The sequence below is a fragment of the Panulirus ornatus genome, chromosome 31, assembly GCF_036320965.1.
Source record: "Panulirus ornatus isolate Po-2019 chromosome 31, ASM3632096v1, whole genome shotgun sequence".
Lineage (NCBI taxonomy): Eukaryota > Metazoa > Arthropoda > Malacostraca > Decapoda > Palinuridae > Panulirus > Panulirus ornatus.
In genome coordinates, this window is record NC_092254.1 from 12,430,001 (window position 1) to 12,452,500 (window position 22,500).

Below are 22,500 nucleotides of genomic sequence, written 5' to 3' on the forward strand. Positions count from 1 at the left end.
TCAAGGGCACCACCCCCACAGCAGGAGGCGTGTGGGCCTTACGGGGACGGTGATGGGGTTAGATAGATAGATAGATAAATAGATAGATAGATAGAGAGAGAGAGAGAGAGAGAGAGAGAGAGAGAGAGAGAGAGAGAGAGAGAGAGAGGAGAGAGAGAGGAGCGATCAGCTCACCATGGGGGGGGAGGGGAGGTTTGGTTCCCCCCTAACGTGATCGCGGCGGTAAGAGTTGGAAGTGCGGCGATGCGACGACCCCTTGAGTTCGATGGTACGACGCTGGGAGTACGATGGTGTGGTTCCCTCCCTCCTCTCCCTCCCTCCACTGCCTCTCAGCGCTACAGCACGGCCATCATGGGCATGATGGCCTGAAAACGATTGCGCGGAAAGGAGGAGGGAGGCGGCGTCGGTGGTGGTGGTCCTCCTCCTCCTCCGTGCTGACGTGCTCCAGGGGTCGTGCCCTTTGACCAGACGGACGACCTCTACACAAGGGGGTCGCACCGTCGTCTAACCAGGGTCGATGTAGAGCATCGTGCCGCCGTGCTCAAGCGGTTGATTCTGCGCTCGCGCCAAGACTACACGACCTAAGGCTCACGCGGCTCTGATATCGCGTGGCATCGCACGCACCTCAAGACCGAGTGAGAGCAGGAGGTCGCGCCGCGCGCCAATGTCATCTCCAAGACCCGATCTAAATGTCGCGACTGCCGAGGCTCAAGAGACGAGGAAAGGCCTCGTCTCCCACAGAAGAAGAGGAAGGCATCGTCGTGATCACAGACAATGAGTGCGATCCAAAGCCCGCCAGGCAGGGGGGTAACCTACCTGCACACTGCATCACTCACGTCACTGATACAGCTGTGCCGTGCACCGCCTTGAGTGGACGGTTCTATTCCCCAGGACACGAACGACGACCACCACCTCACGACCCTGTCTCCACGACCCTTGGCGTGGCTATTGGATGGTCACCAGGCTTGCCACCTGTGCCTAGCGCTTGGCCGACGGGGGCCGCTTTCCCTGACGGTGTGGAAGACGAATGAAAGGAATTCGCACAGAGCCGTTGTTCTGCTATCCCCCCTTACCCCAAGGCGATCCCATCCCTTCTCACACACCAGTGGCAGAGGATTAATCTCACTCGTTGGTGCAATGTGAGGGACGTTTCAGATGCTCATTTGAAAAGCATCGACCCGTACATATCTACGGAAGAATCTTTGTTAGTTACACAGAGTTGGAACCTGTTATACACAGTTGACAGCTCTGGCATTGTGAATGACCTTATGTATGAGAGTAACAGTCACTATCGTCGCTGCTAATGTTGTCGTCGTGCCTCGCGCCAAGGTAGCAAAGAGCAAGAAAGCTGGAGATTTGACCTCAGATTAATACTAAGGAGGAGGAGAGAGGAGGGAAGGCCAGCTTAAAAGAACCACCTCGGTACTGTGGTGACACTTCCAACTCACCTCACGACTGAAAGACCTTGAATCTATAGCACGAGATATGTAAGGTTAAGATCGCACATCACCTCGAACACCTCAAACTACAATTATTCCGAAGTTTTGCCTGTTGCAAGCGAGCGAGAGGGTGAATGACTGAACGTAGACAAAATACTGTGAGGAAAATTTGGGTAAGAGGATTGAATCGACACACTCCCTGAAGCGTTAAGAAAACTGGACCAGTTATTTTAACCCGAGCTCTGCCCACGACGAAAGATCTGATTACAAAATGGACTCATATTTCTAGCTATAACAGGCTGTGAACAGAGCCACAGACAGAGTCTCTGTGTGTAGGAATCTCAGAGACCAAAAAAAAGGAGAGAAAATGAATCATCCTGTCTTTCTGCCAAACAAGCAAAAAAAGATCAATAAAATGTCTCATTTCCTGATTAACAAGCCTGATGCAGCCCTTCTCAGGGGCACAAGCAGTGCCCCCTGGGGATAATGGTGTCATTTATGACGCCATTACACTTATAGACTTCTTCGACATGGGTGATCCACCGTTAAAGGTGGGTCGTGTCGGGTGTTGTGGTATGGTCCAGCTGCACTCCTTCATGGACCAAGAGCATTTATCATTATACCAGTGCTAAACATACGTGGGCCACTGCTCTTTGTGACATGTGCCCCGCCCCCCGACGCTTGAGACGATGCTCCTCCACAGACTATTGCATAGAATCTAAGAGCATATGTCACCTGACGTCCGTAGTTCAAACATGGGATAAGTGGACGTAATTGTGCCACAACTCTACTGTGTACATTGGTACCCCCCAAAAAAATCAGGAATATAATTAATTTTAAGTTAGGTCAGTGGTGCTACAATCTAGACAAATGATATAATATATATATATATATATATATATATATATATATATATATATATATATATATATATATATATATATATATATATATATATATATGGGGATTGGGCAGAAAGAATACTTCCCACGTATTCCCTGCGTGTCGTAGAAGGCGACTAAAAGGGGAGGGAGCTGGGGGATGGGGGCTGGAAATCCTCCCCTCCCGGTTTTGATTTTCCAAAAGCAGGAACAGAGAAGGGGGCCAAGTGAGGATATTTCCTCTAAGGTTCAGACGTGTGTTCAGAACGTTACCTTGCTAACGCGGGAAATGGCGAATATGCATAAAAAAAAAAGAAAAATTGTATGATATATATATATATATATATATATATATATATCCCCTTTACTGACTGAACTCTTCGCTATACTTGTCGCTCTTCAGCTGACACACTCAACGACCAAAGACATTTTAATCACTTCGGAATCTCTGTCCTCACTACTTGCCTTTGATATCCTGAGATGAGAATGTAATATGCTTGTCTCTGAAGGCAGCAGACATGCCAGCAATATCAGTAAGGGGGATACCCCTCTCACATAAGACTCGGAGAACATGGTGGTTTCGATGCCTTTCAAAAAAAAAGGGGCCAGACGTCTTAGCCCCAGATGAAGAAGCTGTTGAACACCACCACACAACACTACCACTGGGTTGTCGAGAAGTTGCCCCAAAAGAAATGGTAAGGAAAGAATTAAGGTATATATATATATATATATATATATATATATATATATATATATATATATATATATATATATATATATATATATATATATACATATGGTATATATGAAGTAAGACGTGAGTGATGGTGTATTGATCGACTGGCGGGTGTATTAAGCGTGCTACATTAAGGCTACTGTATAGTTACCAATAACACTTTAGGATGTTGTCTGTGCTAGGTTAAGGGTAGACTTTAGGTACCAATAACACTTTAGGATGTTGTCTGTGCTAGGTTAAAGGTAGACTTTAGGTACCAATAACACTTTAGGATGTTGTCTGTGCTAGGTTAAAGGTAGACTTTAGGTACCAATAACACTTTAGGATGTTGTCTGTGCTAGGTTAAGGGTAGACTTTAGGTACCAATAACACTTTAGGATGTTGTCTGTGCTAGGTTAAAGGTAGACTTGAGGTACCAATGACACTTTAGGATGTTGTCTGTGCTAGGTTAAAGGTAGACTTTAGGTACCAATGACACTTTAGGATGTTGTCTGTGCTAGGTTAAAGGTAGACTTTAGGTACCAATAACACTTTAGGATGTTGTCTGTGCTAGGTTAAAGGTAGACTTGAGGTACCAATGACACTTTAGGATGTTGTCTGTGCTAGGTTAAGGGTAGACTTTAGGTACCAATGACACTTTAGGATGTTGTCTGTGCTAGGTTAAAGGTAGACTTTAGGTACCAATAACACTTTAGGATGTTGTCTGTGCTAGGTTAAGGGTAGACTTTAGGTACCAATGACACTTTAGGATGTTGTCTGTGCTAGGTTAAAGGTAGACTTTAGGTACCCATGACATTTTAGCATATTGTCAGTGCTAGGTTAAGGCAAGACTATAGATATCTCATTAGCGCTTCAACTTCTCCGGGAATGGCAACCGTAGGACCAGTGAAGTGTGCTGGTGACACCCACTCGCACGCTAGACCCCAGGCTTAGACTAAGCCTTCATGGAGAGGGAAGTCTAGTACGATATATCATGAATGATAGAAGACGTACCCTCGGATGGCACTCCGCCTTGATGCCTCCTCGAACCTGACGTTCTGGGACTGCGTCCGCTTCCTTATGTGGCAAGACTTGCACAGCAGCAACACCCAGAACGCCACAGAGACACCCAGGACGCCACAGAGACACCCAGTACGCCACAGCAACACCCAGGACACCACAACTACACCCAGGACGCCACAGAGACACCCAGGACGCCACATCAACACCCAGGACGCCACAGCAACACCCAAAACGCCACAGCAACACCCAGAACGCCACAGCAACACCCAGGACGCCACAGAGACACCCAGGACGCCACAGCAACACCCAGAACGTCACAGAGACACCCAGGACGCCACAGAGACACCCAGGACGCCACAGCAACACCCAGGACGCCACAGCAACACCCAGAACGTCACAGAGACACCCAGGACGCCACAGCAACACCCAGAACGTCACAGAGACACCCAGGACGCCACAGCAACACCCAGGACGCCACAGAGACACCCAGGACGGGACAGAGACACCCAGGACGCCACAGCAACACCCAGGACGCCACAACAACACCCAGAACGTCACAGAGACACCCAGGACACCACAGCAACATACAGGACGCCACAGAGACACCCAGGACGCCGCAGCAAGACCCAGCACACCACAGCAAGACCCAGGACACGACGGGCAAAGCTCCAACAGCAAGACAGGATCAGCGATGATGTTATCCGATGGTTTACAAGATCACGTACGAAAGTTTGGGTAGAAAGAGAAGGAGAGCTCTCCCGCGACCGCTGCCGTGCACGATACTGCCCCCATTTGTCCCTGGATTGATCGGCGGGGGCGGCGGGGGTAAAGTTTGTGTCGTGGGTGTATGTGCCGTGGCCCAGGGCATGATGTGGTGGACAAGTGGAGGGACTGGTGGGAGGGAAGGAGAGGGGATCAAACGAGATGGTCGGACAAATTCAGGAACACACACACACACACACACACACACACACACACACATACCCGCCATATCCTTAAAGAAGGTAGCGCCAGGAACAGACGAAGAAATGGCCTCCCTCGCACACATTATACTGCCTTGGAATTCTATAAGAAAGTATAGAATGGGAACAAGAGAGCATCACGTTTGGATACAGGTTACGGCTGCTAACTATCCCCCGGGAAAACGTGTGTCCTAGAATGGAAAATTTTGAGAGACAAGTGATGCTACATCCAGATCCTATTATGTACTCGTTTCGAAGGCAATTTCACTAATTAGGTCTACCGGTAAAGCATTGTGTTTAGTCGTGATTGGAACGTACGCACATATGAGCTGCTAAAGGAATACCTTACTGATGCTATCAGTTGCATGTATCCAGAACTCTTTTTTCTTTTTTGTATAATTCTTCTTCTTCCTTTTCTTCTTCTTCTTCTTCTTCTTCATGTATCTAGAACTCTTTTTTTTTAATTTCTTCTTCTTCTTCTTCTTCGTCTTCTTCATGTGTCTAGAACTTTTTTTTCATTTCTTCTTCTTCTTCTTCTTCTTCTTCATGTATCTAGAACTCTTTTTTGTAATTTCTTCTTCTTCTTCTTCTTCTTCTTCTTCTTCGTCTTCTTCATGTGTCTAGAACTTTTTTTTTCTTCTTCTTCTTCTTCTTCTTCTTCCAACATTAGAAGCTGTCGGACGCCTAGGGCCTACTAGAATTGAGATAGGCCGAGGAGGTGGGGTGGGTCGGGTGTTTGTGTGTGTGTGTGTGGGGGGGGGGGGGGGCTTGTATCATCAATTCGCGTTGAAAGATTATGGGAAGACACTTGAGGAAGATAAAGAAAACGTAGAGGACGAGAACAAGGGTAGGGGGTCGGGGTTGGGTGGAGTGTGGAGTGGAGTGAGTGAGTGTAAGATGGGTTGTTGACCTGAAGGCTGGTGACGGGCGGCTTCCGAGTCTACCTGGCGTCCAATGAAGGAAAGAGAGCGTCAGGTCAAGAGAGTTTTCCGAGGGGGGAGGAGGAGGAGGAGGAGGCGGCCGATGGGAGGAGATGGGACGCGCACGGGGCTTTGGTACATGGTTCCGAGAGGAGAGGTGGCGAGGATTCGAGGGAAAAGTCCAGGAGAGACGAGGGCCCCAAGATGGTAAAAGTTTCCTCTCGTGTTATATATATATATATATATATATATATATATATATATATATATATATATATATATATATATATATATATATATACTTCCCCCCCCCTCTCTCTCTCTCTCTCTCTCTCTCTCTCTCTCTCTCTCTCTCTCTCTCTCTCTCTCTCTCTCTCATTCATCCTCTGCCATCGGGAGACCTTGAGGACCAGGCCTCCACCTCAAGCCTGGCTGCTTCTCGCTGCCCAAGTGGGAGACGGGTGTGGAAGGTGTTCGTACATGCTGGTGTTTGTGATGTTAAAGCTTTGGAGAGATATTGGCACCCTCCTCCTCCTCCCCGTTGGGCACGGCGGTACGGCGCACGAACACGGTGGTACGGCCCTAGGGTATGAGGGCACGGCCCTAGTGTATGAGGGCACGGCCCTAGGGTATGAGGGTACGGCCCTAGGGTATGAGGGTACGGCCCTAGTGTATGAGGGTACGGCCCTAGGGTATGAGGGTACGGCCCTAGGGTATGAGGGTACGGCCCTAGGGTATGAGGGGACGGCCCTAGTGTATGAGGGTACGGCCCTAGTGTATGAGGGTACGGCCCTAGGGTATGAGGGTACGGCCCTAGGGTATGAGGGCACGGCCCTAGGGTATGAGGGCACGGCCCTAGGGTATGAGGGTACGGCCCTAGGGTATGAGGGTACGGCCCTAGGGTATGAGGGCACGGCCCTAGGGTATGAGGGCACGGCCCTAGGGTATGAGGGTACGGCCCTAGTGTATGAGGGCACGGCCCTAGGGTATGAGGGTACGGCCCTAGGGTATGAGGGCACGGCCCTAGGGTATGAGGGCACGGCCCTAGGGTATGAGGGCACGGCCCTAGGGTATGAGGGTACGGCCCTAGGGTATGAGGGCACGGCCCTAGGGTATGAGGGCACGGCCCTAGGGTATGAGGGTACGGCCCTAGGGTATGAGGGTACGGCCCTAGGGTATGAGGGTACGGCCCTAGGGTATGAGGGTACGGCCCTAGTGTATGAGGGCACGGCCCTAGGGTATGAGGGTACGGCCCTAGGTTTCATGAGGGTACGACTCCCTCTCCCTTTAAGTAAAGACGTTTAAGGTCCACAAGCACGACGGTACGGCGCACACGGGTGTATATACTGACCCGGTCGTGGCCAAGGCGGTCGTCACAACGCACACGTAATGGGTCCGTCACCTGCGACACACACACACACACACATTCAACCTTCACAGTCCGTGGCGTTACTTGTAGCGTAATACGTCAGTGAAAGACGGTGGAGATCACATATAACAGAGAGAGAGAGAGAGAGAGAGAGAGAGAGAGAGAGAGAGAGAGAGAGAGAGAGGAGGGGTTCCTTCCCCCCCCCCCCCGTCGCACCCCTCACGTCCAGAAAAGATGTGAAAGGAGAAATGCCGACGAGCAAAGAGATGAGAGAGAGAGAGAGAGAGAGAGAGAGAGAGAGAGAGAGAGAGAGAGAGAGAGAGAGAGAGAGAGAGAGAGAAAAGTAAGCGTTGCTAACATTCCGGAGCGAGGGAGAGGAAGGATTGATGCCAGGATGGTGAACGGATATGCCTCGTGAGGGGGTGAGGAGAAGAGGTGAGGAGAAGCAGCCAGGACGAAGAGTCGTGCCCTGATCTCCCACAAGGGGGAGGAGGTTGCTGGACTCGCTGAGTGGAACGCCACGAGAGACGAGAGCATACGGAGGTGAGGTAGTCATAGGAGGATACGGAGGTGAGGTAGTCGTAGGAGGATACGGAGGTGAGGTAGTCATAGGAGGATACGGAGGTGAGGTAGTCGTAGGAGGATACGGAGGTGAGGTAGTCGTAGGAGGATACGGAGGTGAGGTAGTCGTAGGAGGATACGGGTGAGGTAGTCGTAGGAGCATACGGAGGTGAGGTAGTCGTAGGAGGATACGGAGGTGAGGTAGTCGTAGAGCCTTTTTAAAGGGGGCCCCCAAAAAAAAGGGGGCCCCCCCAGGGGGGAGGGGGGCCCCCCCCCCCGGGGCCCAAAGGGTTTTGGGGGGGCCCCCCCCCGCCCCCCCCAACCAAAAGGGGGGGGGGGGCCCTTCCCCCTTTTCCCCCCCCCCCCTTTCCCCCCTCCCGGTCCAATAAGGGGGGTGTAAGCAGCGCGCCAAGATTTCGTAACGGTGCGATTTAATTGGAGGAGGGCGTAACCAATCATCTTGCCCGATGCGTGACGTGAAAGAAAACGGGTCGGAAAGAATGGAAGTTGGCGATTGGCATCTGAAGGAGGGACCCTTTTTCGTGACCTCCCATCATCCGATGGATGGCGCCAAAAGCCTTCACGGGGTGAGCACAGCCTGGCCTCCCCCCCTTCCCCCCCTGAAATAAAGCAGACGCTGCTGTCAGCAAAACTGGAAAGAGGAGGAGGAAGAGAAGGAGGAGGAGGAAGAGAAGGAGGAGGAGGAGGGGGAGGAGGAGAGAGTCTTGCTGCTGGAAAGGCCGTGGCTAGAAACGAGATGATGGAGGTGGAGGAGGTGGTGGTGGTGGTGGTGGTGGTGGTGGTGGTGGTGGTGGTGGAGGGAAGGAAGGAAGGAAGGAAGGAAGGAAGGAAGGACAGCTCTGTGATAACGCTTCCCGAACGCTTTGAACCTGAAGACTGGAGGGGGAGGGAGGAAGGGCCTCGAGAACATCAACAATCCCCTGAACACGTCAGCTGTCTGGACTTGGGAGAGAGAGAGAGAGAGAGAGAGAGAGAGAGAGAGAGAGAGAGAGAGAGAGAGAGAGAGAGAGAGAGAGAGAGTCTTATATGGTTCCAGGCCTTCTTGGAGGGGCACCGAGCCATATTTCCAGCTTTCGAACCTCCCTCCTCCTCACCCCTCACCCTTCCCCCCCAAAAAAGAAAATAGATATATTTCTTTTACTCCAGACCTGTTTTTGTGGCTCCCGTTCATCGTCACATGGAACATGTCGGTCCCATTCGCTGGATGATGATGGTCTGGGAAGTTGAGAGCTGGCAGTCCAACGCCACCATCACCACCTCGAGACGTTGCTTCCACACCCTGAAACCTCCTTGTGCGCCACTTGCGCGCACAAGGATATAGGCACTTCGATACGGAGAAAGGTAGATAGGTAGGTAGGTACTTACATAGGTAGGTAGGTACGTAGGTAGGTAGGGACCTTCCTACCTGGCCTGGCCCCGGGAACTAAAGGTGAAGACGACTTGTGTGGACGAAGACGACGAACAGAAGAGAGAGAGAGAGAGAAAAGTAATGCACATCCAACAGTGCGGTCAGCCCCCAGCTCTGTTCATCTACCAAGTGAAGATGATAATGATGATGATGATGACAGTTATCTTATATGATTCCAGGGGTCATACCATGACCACACCTCCTCACCCACTCCACCCCCACTAAGACCTCTTATCCTACGAGTGAAATGTTGGATGGGTACGAGTGAGGTGTGAAGGCGTCAATTGGAGAATGCTGACAGCATAAGGAAGGCTTCGATAGTTTCCAGGTAGTAGAAAAAGTTTCCATGAACTGAGGATGTCCCCCCCCCCCCCACGAATGTAGACCTCCTTCCCCCATGCCGAGCAAATAGGCATACATAAGAGACTTACATATACATCCATACACACATCGACCAAACACACATGCAAGCGTATACGATCACGAACGCATGCCTTCGTGGATGGATTCACGAATGCATAGGAATACAAAGGAATTCAAAACAAGCAGCGGACAATGCGGTCCTTTCGTGGCTGTCTGTGGTACAAGAAAAAATAAGAAATAAGAAAAAACTTAGAAGAGTAGTGTGGTAAGAGGAGAAAGGCATGGAAATGAGTGTGGTAAGAGGAGAAAGGCATGGAAATGAGTGTGGTAAGAGGAGAAAGGCATGGAAATGAGTGTGGTAAGAGGAGAAAGGCATGGAAATGAGTGTGGTAAGAGGAGAAAGGCATGGAAATGAGTGTGGTAAGAGGAGAAAGGCATGGAAATGAGTGTGGTAAGAGGAGAAAGGCATGGAAATGAGTGTGGTAAGAGGAGAAAGGCGTGGAAATGACTGTGGTAAGAGGAGAAAGGCATGGAAATGACTGTGGCAAGAGGAGAAAGGCGTGGAAATGACTGTGGTAAGAGGAGAAAGGCATGGAAATGAGTGTGGTAAGAGGAGAAAGGCATGGAAATGAGTGTGGTAAGAGGAGAAAGACATGGAAATGAGTGTGGTAAGAGGAGAAAGGCATGGAAATGAGTGTGGTAAGAGGAGAAAGGCATGGAAATGAGTGTGGTAAGAGGAGAAAGGCATGGAAATGACTGTGGTAAGAGGAGAAAGGCATGGAAAATGAGTGTGGTAAGAGGAGAAAGGCATGGAAATGATTCGAGGAGAAATACCTGTAAACTGGGGGACTCACACGCCAGTAGAACACATCCCTCGGAAGCCTATTCAACCAAGTGTTGTAGTGATCTCCAATTACAAAGCCGGAGGAAGTTAATGACCGAGGCTAAAGTCCACTAATGAGTTGCTTCATTAGGGGGGGGGGGGGTGTACGCCTTTGGAGTCTGGCCTCTTGCTCCAGCTTACTGTCGCCTCGATGGTAATAATCACCCTTAACTAGGATGATTGTTGTTGAGTTTGAGGCTTGGGGTGGGGGAATCACCGAAATGTCCACCCTTAACTCATATCATGCCTCTTTCCCCCCTCTCTCTCTCTCTTTTTCCCACTGGTTTGAGAGTATGTGAACAGGGTTCGTCAGGCTCTTTCTCCATTTCTAATTCTTTTTTTTTTTTTTTGCGACATTGGCTGCCTCTGATTTCGTCTTTGTCATATAGAACACAACCTCTCCACTTCTCCCTCTCTTGATCTTATTCTTCTTTCTCTGAGAACCCGAGTGTCCAAGGCTCACCTCCTCCTCCTCCTCCTCACTGTCAAATCTCTAACTGTGATCTCTGCCAGCGTTTGTGCGATTGTCTTCACTGCAGTGGAAGAAGAAAAAAAAAATATCCCATTTAGGGATTCTGGTGAAACTTTTGTGGTGGCCCTCGACATTCCCGAAGCGTTTGACTGGTTGTGGCATAAGGCTTTGCTCCCTCAACTTCCTTCATCTGTTCTTGTTTCTTTTTCTGCTTCTCTGTGTTCCCTCATGCGTAGTGTCCTCTCTGGTTCGTTTCCAGTGGAGTAGTCGCTGATGGAGCGACTTGCAACATCTATCCTACATCAACAGTGATGTTCCTCAGGGCTCTGTCCTGTCGCCTGCTTTCTTGCATCTCTCAATGAAATGTCCTCTCACTCCTACCTCTAAGTCTGTTTACTCTCATGCTGATGATTGCACTACACGTACTTCAGTGCACTTTCCGTCCCCCTCCTCCTTTTTAATCCTCGTTCTCTTTCTCGCACTGATCGCACTACCTCTCATTTCGAACCCTTGTGCCGTCTCGGAATGGGGTAGCAGTAGCGTAGTAAAATTCAATTGCGTGAAGTTGCATATCCCCCCTCCCCCACTCCCTATATTTCCATGTAAGAATCATTAGATTCCCTTTGATGAGTTTCAAATCGACCCCCCTCCCACCACAATTCAAGCCTTCTGATGGCATGGACATGTTGAGCATGGCCGTATCCTTCGCTGCGTCTTGGAGTCATGAACACCGCGTACGGTTCGCAAAAGCTTTAGGAGGGGGAGGTGTATTGTAGAGGTGTCTCACTCAATTGTTTTGTCAGCAGCTGTTTCAGTATCCAGGTCGAGGAAACGCCTTCGGACGTGTGATCAGCGCTCTACACCAAGTGTACATTAAACCCCCTGGATGCTGAGACAGTTGCCCACAAGAAAAACAATCACTGTACGTATGCGATACTATCGCACTGGAAGGGGCTGCTATCGACAGACATATAACCATAGCCTGCCTTGTACCTCTCACACCACAGAGCCATATGGAAGGCCTCAACTGGAGCAGGTAACTGGCCAAAGGCTTATCCTCAGAGCCACCAGTTCCCCTTAGGCATAAAAGAGGAATTCATCCCAACCCTGAGCCACTCCAGCACCCCACTCTATGTGTTGGGATTGGGGAGGTTGTAAGTGGGTCAGTAAACAACATTTGTTCTCCGAATATGAAGCGACAACTCTCTGAAGAACCCCGGATGTTGTATTTACGTTCGTTTCTGCGCAGTATAACGCCACAGCCAATGTATCGTGCCTAAGCCTATGAAAATGGTGTATTTCATCATACAGGTTATTGCGCACTCCAGAAGAATGGATCTGGTATAAGAGGCATTCTAATAACAGACATAGAACGTAAAGAGTGCCAATATTGCCAGCGAACTGTATTACCTTTTCTCTGTGTGTGTGTGTGTCTGTATGTGTGTGTGTGTGTGTGTGGTTGATATTACAGGATGTGATGGGACTAGATAGAGAGGCGGTGTGGCAACCAAACCCTCTTCCACAACACCCGGACTGCTCCAGTACACGAGAAGAGAGAGAGGTGTACTCGCCGAGGACCTTCAGGTCAACGAAGTCAGATCCTCAGCTGAAGATGTTCTCAGCGGAGGCAAGATGAGGGAGGGAGGGAAGTCAGATCCTCAGCTGAAGATGTTCTCAGCGGAGGCAAGATGAGGGAGGGAGGGAAGTCAGATCCTCAGCAGAAGATGTTCTCAGCGGAGGCAAGATGAGGGAGGGAGGGAAGTCAGATCCTCAGCACAAGATGTTCTCAGCGGAGGCAAGATGAGGGAGGGAGAGAGGGGGGGGCTTCTTGTGAGAGACGGCCCAGGGCGGGATCTGGTGTTCTTAAGAAGGCGCAAGGCGAGGAACTGGTGTTCTTAAGAAGGCCCAGGGCGAGGAACTGAGACGTAAGGGAGTTCTTATCGACGAATGTCAGAACCGGGAAATAAAACCTGTTGTTGTATTCAACGAAGAAGGTCGGAGCGAAGGATTAGAAACCTGAAGGTGTACTCGCCGTGGGAAGTCAGAGCAGGGAATGAAAACCCGAAGGTGCACTTACCGAAGAAGGCCAGGAGGAAGACGAGAGTGTAGAGGAGGAGAAGGGGGACCTTGACCTCCGTCTGGTGAAAGATGTATTCCTCTGCCTCGCCATACGGGTACAGTTCGGCCCTCCCGTCCTCCGCCGCGGTGACGTTACCCTCTGCGATGGAGGTGTTGGAGGCCGCCATTCTTGCCAGGCACAACGTCTGCAGACTTTTGTCGCTGGATATCCCCTGGGATCATGGCAGGAGGGACGAGGCTAGCGCCAGGGAGCGCTCCCCTCCATCGCGGAGACAACGACGAGTCTTCTTCTCTTCTTTTTTTTTTTTTCGGTCTCGCGTTGACGAATCCCTCGCCGTTGCCTCCTCTCAGTGGGACGGTATTTGAAATGCGACTCAGACGGAGCTCTTCAAGAAGGCGTGGTCGTCGGTGGTCCCATTCTCACGCAGTCTGAAATAAACGGAAAGAACTATGTAAGGTTAGAAATCAAATGAATTGCCAGTGAATTGCAACGAGGGACGCGAGGCTAATCTCATGTCAATAGTTGTCGCCGAGGCGTTCTCTCGGTAATGGATGAGAGCTATGGCATGTCTTCGACAGCCAACGTCTCTCATAACAGTGGGGCACAAATGTCCCGCGCTTACTCGCTTAACCCACCAGCGTTACGGAGAGGTAAGGAGACTATCGGAAGTGGCCAAGTCTGAGGACATGTCCCCTCACTGACAGACCTCATGAGGAGACCAGGAGTGCTTACATATGAGGACATGGCCCCTCACTGATAGACCTAATGAGGAGACCGGGAGTGCTTACATGTGAGGACATGGCCCCTCACTGATAGACCTAATGAGGAGACCAGGAGTGCTCACATATGAGGACATGGCCCCTCACTGATAGACCTCATGAGGAGACCAGGAGTGCTCACATATGAGGACATGGCCCCTCACTGACAGACCTAATGAGGAGACCAGGAGTGCTCACATATGAGGACATGGCCCCTCACTGATAGACCTAATGAGGAGACCAGGAGTGCTCACATATGAGGACATGGCCCCTCACTGATAGACCTAATGAGGAGACCAGGAGTGCTCACATATGAGGACATGGCCCCTCACTGATAGACCTAATGAGGAGACCAGGAGTGCTCACATATGAGGACATGGCCCCTCACTGATAGACCTAATGAGGAGACCAGGAGTGCTCACATATGAGGACATGGCCCCTCACTGATAGACCTAATGAGGAGACCAGGAGTGCTCACATATGAGGACATGGCCCCTCACTGATAGACCTAATGAGGAGACCAGGAGTGCTCACATATGAGGACATGGCCCCTCACTGATAGACCTAATGAGGAGACCAGGAGTGCTCACATATGAGGACATGGCCCCTCACTGATAGACCTAATGAGGAGACCAGGAGTGCTCACATATGAGGACATGGCCCCTCACTGATAGACCTAATGAGGAGACCAGGAGTGCTCACATATGAGGACATGGCCCCTCACTGATAGACCTAATGAGGAGACCAGGAGTGCTCACATATGAGGACATGGCCCCTCACTGATAGACCTAATGAGGAGACCAGGAGTGCTCACATATGAGGACATGGCCCCTCACTGATAGACCTAATGAGGAGACCAGGAGTGCTCACATATGAGGACATGGCCCCTCACTGATAGACCTAATGAGGAGACCAGGAGTGCTCACATATGAGGACATGGCCCCTCACTGATAGACCTAATGAGGAGACCAGGAGTGCTCACATATGAGGACATGGCCCCTCACTGATAGACCTAATGAGGAGACCAGGAGTGCTCACATATGAGGACATGGCCCCTCACTGATAGACCTAATGAGGAGACCAGGAGTGCTCACATATGAGGACATGGCCCCTCACTGATAGACCTAATGAGGAGACCAGGAGTGCTCACATATGAGGACATGGCCCCTCACTGATAGACCTAATGAGGAGACCAGGAGTGCTCACATATGAGGACATGGCCCCTCACTGATAGACCTAATGAGGAGACCAGGAGTGCTCACATATGAGGACATGGCCCCTCACTGATAGACCTAATGAGGAGACCAGGAGTGCTCACATATGAGGACATGGCCCCTCACTGATAGACCTAATGAGGAGACCAGGAGTGCTCACATATGAGGACATGGCCCCTCACTGATAGACCTAATGAGGAGACCAGGAGTGCTCACATATGAGGACATGGCCCCTCACTGATAGACCTAATGAGGAGACCAGGAGTGCTCACATATGAGGACATGGCCCCTCACTGATAGACCTAATGAGGAGACCAGGAGTGCTCACATATGAGGACATGGCCCCTCACTGATAGACCTAATGAGGAGACCAGGAGTGCTCACATATGAGGACATGGCCCCTCACTGATAGACCTAATGAGGAGACCAGGAGTGCTCACATATGAGGACATGGCCCCTCACTGATAGACCTAATGAGGAGACCAGGAGTGCTCACATATGAGGACATGGCCCCTCACTGATAGACCTAATGAGGAGACCAGGAGTGCTCACATATGAGGACATGGCCCCTCACTGATAGACCTAATGAGGAGACCAGGAGTGCTCACATATGAGGACATGGCCCCTCACTGATAGACCTAATGAGGAGACCAGGAGTGCTCACATATGAGGACATGGCCCCTCACTGATAGACCTAATGAGGAGACCAGGAGTGCTCACATATGAGGACATGGCCCCTCACTGATAGACCTAATGAGGAGACCAGGAGTGCTCACATATGAGGACATGGCCCCTCACTGATAGACCTAATGAGGAGACCAGGAGTGCTCACATATGAGGACATGGCCCCTCACTGATAGACCTAATGAGGAGACCAGGAGTGCTCACATATGAGGACATGGCCCCTCACTGATAGACCTAATGAGGAGACCAGGAGTGCTCACATATGAGGACATGGCCCCTCACTGATAGACCTAATGAGGAGACCAGGAGTGCTCACATATGAGGACATGGCCCCTCACTGATAGACCTAATGAGGAGACCAGGAGTGCTCACATATGAGGACATGGCCCCTCACTGATAGACCTAATGAGGAGACCAGGAGTGCTCACATATGAGGACATGGCCCCTCACTGATAGACCTAATGAGGAGACCAGGAGTGCTCACATATGAGGACATGGCCCCTCACTGATAGACCTAATGAGGAGACCAGGAGTGCTCACATATGAGGACATGGCCCCTCACTGATAGACCTAATGAGGAGACCAGGAGTGCTCACATATGAGGACATGGCCCCTCACTGATAGACCTAATGAGGAGACCAGGAGTGCTCACATATGAGGACATGGCCCCTCACTGATAGACCTAATGAGGAGACCAGGAGTGCTCACATATGAGGACATGGCCCCTCACTGATAGACCTAATGAGGAGACCAGGAGTGCTCACATATGAGGACATGGCCCCTCACTGATAGACCTAATGAGGAGACCAGGAGTGCTCACATATGAGGACATGGCCCCTCACTGATAGACCTAATGAGGAGACCAGGAGTGCTCACATATGAGGACATGGCCCCTCACTGATAGACCTAATGAGGAGACCAGGAGTGCTCACATATGAGGACATGGCCCCTCACTGATAGACCTAATGAGGAGACCAGGAGTGCTCACATATGAGGACATGGCCCCTCACTGATAGACCTAATGAGGAGACCAGGAGTGCTCACATATGAGGACATGGCCCCTCACTGATAGACCTAATGAGGAGACCAGGAGTGCTCACATATGAGGACATGGCCCCTCACTGATAGACCTAATGAGGAGACCAGGAGTGCTCACATATGAGGACATGGCCCCTCACTGATAGACCTAATGAGGAGACCAGGAGTGCTCACATATGAGGACATGGCCCCTCACTGATAGACCTAATGAGGAGACCAGGAGTGCTCACATATGAGGACATGGCCCCTCACTGATAGACCTAATGAGGAGACCAGGAGTGCTCACATATGAGGACATGGCCCCTCACTGATAGACCTAATGAGGAGACCAGGAGTGCTCACATATGAGGACATGGCCCCTCACTGATAGACCTAATGAGGAGACCAGGAGTGCTCACATATGAGGACATGGCCCCTCACTGATAGACCTAATGAGGAGACCAGGAGTGCTCACATATGAGGACATGGCCCCTCACTGATAGACCTAATGAGGAGACCAGGAGTGCTCACATATGAGGACATGGCCCCTCACTGATAGACCTAATGAGGAGACCAGGAGTGCTCACATATGAGGACATGGCCCCTCACTGATAGACCTAATGAGGAGACCAGGAGTGCTCACATATGAGGACATGGCCCCTCACTGATAGACCTAATGAGGAGACCAGGAGTGCTCACATATGAGGACATGGCCCCTCACTGATAGACCTAATGAGGAGACCAGGAGTGCTCACATATGAGGACATGGCCCCTCACTGATAGACCTAATGAGGAGACCAGGAGTGCTCACATATGAGGACATGGCCCCTCACTGATAGACCTAATGAGGAGACCAGGAGTGCTCACATATGAGGACATGGCCCCTCACTGATAGACCTAATGAGGAGACCAGGAGTGCTCACATATGAGGACATGGCCCCTCACTGATAGACCTAATGAGGAGACCAGGAGTGCTCACATATGAGGACATGGCCCCTCACTGATAGACCTAATGAGGAGACCAGGAGTGCTCACATATGAGGACATGGCCCCTCACTGATAGACCTAATGAGGAGACCAGGAGTGCTCACATATGAGGACATGGCCCCTCACTGATAGACCTAATGAGGAGACCAGGAGTGCTCACATATGAGGACATGGCCCCTCACTGATAGACCTAATGAGGAGACCAGGAGTGCTCACATATGAGGACATGGCCCCTCACTGATAGACCTAATGAGGAGACCAGGAGTGCTCACATATGAGGACATGGCCCCTCACTGATAGACCTAATGAGGAGACCAGGAGTGCTCACATATGAGGACATGGCCCCTCACTGATAGACCTAATGAGGAGACCAGGAGTGCTCACATATGAGGACATGGCCCCTCACTGATAGACCTAATGAGGAGACCAGGAGTGCTCACATATGAGGACATGGCCCCTCACTGATAGACCTAATGAGGAGACCAGGAGTGCTCACATATGAGGACATGGCCCCTCACTGATAGACCTAATGAGGAGACCAGGAGTGCTCACATATGAGGACATGGCCCCTCACTGATAGACCTAATGAGGAGACCAGGAGTGCTCACATATGAGGACATGGCCCCTCACTGATAGACCTAATGAGGAGACCAGGAGTGCTCACATATGAGGACATGGCCCCTCACTGATAGACCTAATGAGGAGACCAGGAGTGCTCACATATGAGGACATGGCCCCTCACTGATAGACCTAATGAGGAGACCAGGAGTGCTCACATATGAGGACATGGCCCCTCACTGATAGACCTAATGAGGAGACCAGGAGTGCTCACATATGAGGACATGGCCCCTCACTGATAGACCTAATGAGGAGACCAGGAGTGCTCACATATGAGGACATGGCCCCTCACTGATAGACCTAATGAGGAGACCAGGAGTGCTCACATATGAGGACATGGCCCCTCACTGATAGACCTAATGAGGAGACCAGGAGTGCTCACATATGAGGACATGGCCCCTCACTGATAGACCTAATGAGGAGACCAGGAGTGCTCACATATGAGGACATGGCCCCTCACTGATAGACCTAATGAGGAGACCAGGAGTGCTCACATATGAGGACATGGCCCCTCACTGATAGACCTAATGAGGAGACCAGGAGTGCTCACATATGAGGACATGGCCCCTCACTGATAGACCTAATGAGGAGACCAGGAGTGCTCACATATGAGGACATGGCCCCTCACTGATAGACCTAATGAGGAGACCAGGAGTGCTCACATATGAGGACATGGCCCCTCACTGATAGACCTAATGAGGAGACCAGGAGTGCTCACATATGAGGACATGGCCCCTCACTGATAGACCTAATGAGGAGACCAGGAGTGCTCACATATGAGGACATGGCCCCTCACTGATAGACCTAATGAGGAGACCAGGAGTGCTCACATATGAGGACATGGCCCCTCACTGATAGACCTAATGAGGAGACCAGGAGTGCTCACATATGAGGACATGGCCCCTCACTGATAGACCTAATGAGGAGACCAGGAGTGCTCACATATGAGGACATGGCCCCTCACTGATAGACCTAATGAGGAGACCAGGAGTGCTCACATATGAGGACATGGCCCCTCACTGATAGACCTAATGAGGAGACCAGGAGTGCTCACATATGAGGACATGGCCCCTCACTGATAGACCTAATGAGGAGACCAGGAGTGCTCACATATGAGGACATGGCCCCTCACTGATAGACCTAATGAGGAGACCAGGAGTGCTCACATATGAGGACATGGCCCCTCACTGATAGACCTAATGAGGAGACCAGGAGTGCTCACATATGAGGACATGGCCCCTCACTGATAGACCTAATGAGGAGACCAGGAGTGCTCACATATGAGGACATGGCCCCTCACTGATAGACCTAATGAGGAGACCAGGAGTGCTCACATATGAGGACATGGCCCCTCACTGATAGACCTAATGAGGAGACCAGGAGTGCTCCGCTAACCTTGAGGGGTAACTGTAGTGGAAGTAATTAAACGACCTGGCATTATCCGGTCATTAACGCCGTCAGTGATGATTTACTGTCTGTGTTTATCAAAGGCGACAGACGCGTTGTTTGCTCGACCCTCGTCGAAAAAGACGCACGAAAAACGCGCACGAAAATTCGACAGTGAATTCGACAGTCTCGCCGCCGAGCGGGATTCGAGGCAACGTTAACGATGGGTTAGACCTCTGACGATTGTACCCATGGATTTGACCTCTGACCTCGCCGCCTACGGCCTATCCACCGAGGATAATCTCTGAAGACACAAGGCCTCTGACCCTCTGATGGGTCTGACCTTTGACCTAACTTCCTTATGGGCTGGACTTTGGACTCGATAATCTGAAGACCTTTGGTCTTTGATATATATTTTTTTTTTTTTTTTTCATACTATTCGCTATTTGTCGCGATAGCGAGGTAGCGTTAAGAACAGAGGACTGGGCCTTTGAGGGAATATCCTCACCTGGACCTCTCCTCTGTTCCTTCTTTTGGAAAAAAAAAAAAAAACGAGAGGGGAGGATTTCCAGCCCCCCGCTCCCTTCCCTTTTAGTATATATATATATAGGGAATGATCACAATTTTGCGCGTGATCAAGATATTTCTGCGAGTCCACGGGGAAAATGACACACGATAAGGTTCCCAAGTGCACTTTCGTGTAATAATCACATCATCAGGGGAGACACAAGAGAGAAATATGTCAGATGATATACATCGAAGAGACGAAGCTAGGACGCCATTTGGTAAACATATGATTGGACAATCATATGTTTACCAAATGGCGTCCTAGCTTCGTCTCTTCGATGTATATCAACTGACTTATATTTCTCTCTTGTGTCTCTCCTGATGATGTGATTATTACACGAAAGTGCACTTGGGAACCTTATCGTGTTTCATTTTCCCCGTGGACTCTAAGGAATATATATATATATATATATATATATATATATATATATATATATATATATATATATATATATATATATATATATATATATATACATGATAGGTATATGTATTTTGGTAGGTATATATGATAGGTATATATATAGAGAGACTGGTAGGTATATATAGATTGGTAGACACGCATGATAGGCATATACATTCATACATAAGTCATGTCATATACAAGGCTGTCAATGAAACACACACACACACACACACACACACACACACACACACACACACACACATTATCCCCCTAGGGCAGAAGAAGGGAACAGTCCATCCTCTCATTAAAAGAACGGTAATTGCTTCTCAAGGCACGTTCATTACGGACACCAAATTGCATCCGGATCTAATTAACCTGTGGCTAATAGGATGCCTGTCTATGGTAGGCCTGAGGCCATTTACATCTCTGGTCGGGACAGGTCAGAGGTCACGACCGTTTAAGTTGAACAGGCCCAACACTCCCTTACCATTACTAGACCTTATGTATGTGTATATATATATATATATATATATATATATATATATATATATATATATATATATATATATATATATATATATATTGGAAAAGATCACAATTTTGTGCGTGATCAAGTATATTCCTACGAGTCCACGGGGAAAATGAAACACGATAAGTTCCCATGTGCACTTTCGTGTAATAATCACATCATCAGGGGAGATACAGGAAAGAATATAACAGTCACTTGATATACAACGAAGAGATGTAGCTAGGACGCCATTTGGTAAACATGTGGAGTGAGTGGTATGGTGAACAGAGAAGAGGTAATGAAAGCTTTGCGGAAGATGAAAGCTGGCAAGGCGGCGGGTTTGGATAGTATTGCAGTGGAATTTATTAAAAGAGGGGGTGACTGTGTTGTTGATTGGTTGGTAAGGATATTCAGTGTATGTATGGATCATGGTGAAGTGCCTGAGGATTAGCGGAATGCTTGCATAGTACCATTGTACAAAGGCACAGGGGATAAAGGCGAGTGTTCAAATTACAGAGGCATATGTTTGCTGAGTATTCCTGGGAAATTACATGGGAGGGTATTGATTGAGGAAGAGCGGTGTGGTTTCAGAAGTGGTAGAGGATGTGTGGATCAGGTGTTTGCTTTGAAGAATGTGAGAAATACTTAGAAAAAACAGATGGATTTGTACGTAGCATTTATGGATCTGGAGAAGGCATATGATAGAGTTGATAGAGATGCTTTTGTGGAAGGTATTAAGCGTATATGGTGTGGGAGGCGAGTTGTTAGAAGCAGACGCCCGTGGTGTCGGGCTGTCTGGATGTGGTACAGCGATGTTGTGAACCCTGTAGGCACGGGGAGACGACCCCACGAGCACGACGCGACGGTACGTCCATTTGAGCACGACGAAGCAAGGACGACCTTCCACTCTCACTTCCCCCCCCCCCACCCCCCACCCAAACCGTAAGCACGACGGTACGACCATTTGATCACGACGGAGCGAGGACGACGACCTCGCACTCCCTCCCTCCCCCTTACCTAGAGCACGACGGTACGACCGTTTGAGCACGACGGAGCGAGCGTCCCCCCCCCACCGCCCTCCCCGTGAGCACGAAGGGTACGATCATTTGAGCACGACGGAGCGGGGACGACTCCTTGAGCACGACGGTACGTCCATTTGAGCACGGCGAGGCGACCTCTTGAGCACGACGGTACGACCCTGGCTTTAGACCCGACCCCCCCCCCCCCTCCTCCTCTGTCCAACTCGAGGGTCGTAACG

General features: G+C 50.0%; 1 protein-coding gene and 1 long non-coding RNA gene across 3 annotated transcripts in view; one reads left to right on the plus strand and one right to left on the minus strand.

Annotated features, from left to right (window-relative positions):
* The window catches only part of LOC139758825 (uncharacterized), a 178,914-nt gene that overhangs the window by 71,788 nt on the left and 84,626 nt on the right, over nucleotides 1-22,500 (plus strand). The gene's annotated exons all lie outside the window — the stretch shown is intronic.
* Nucleotides 1-22,500, minus strand: part of LOC139758824 (trissin receptor-like) — a 149,329-nt gene that overhangs the window by 69,038 nt on the left and 57,791 nt on the right. Inside the window, exon 2 of the mRNA XM_071680659.1 lies at nucleotides 13,095-13,525. Coding sequence (XP_071536760.1) covers nucleotides 13,095-13,263 — 169 coding nt within the window. The 5' untranslated portion in view covers nucleotides 13,264-13,525. The remainder of the gene's footprint in view (nucleotides 1-13,094; nucleotides 13,526-22,500) is intronic.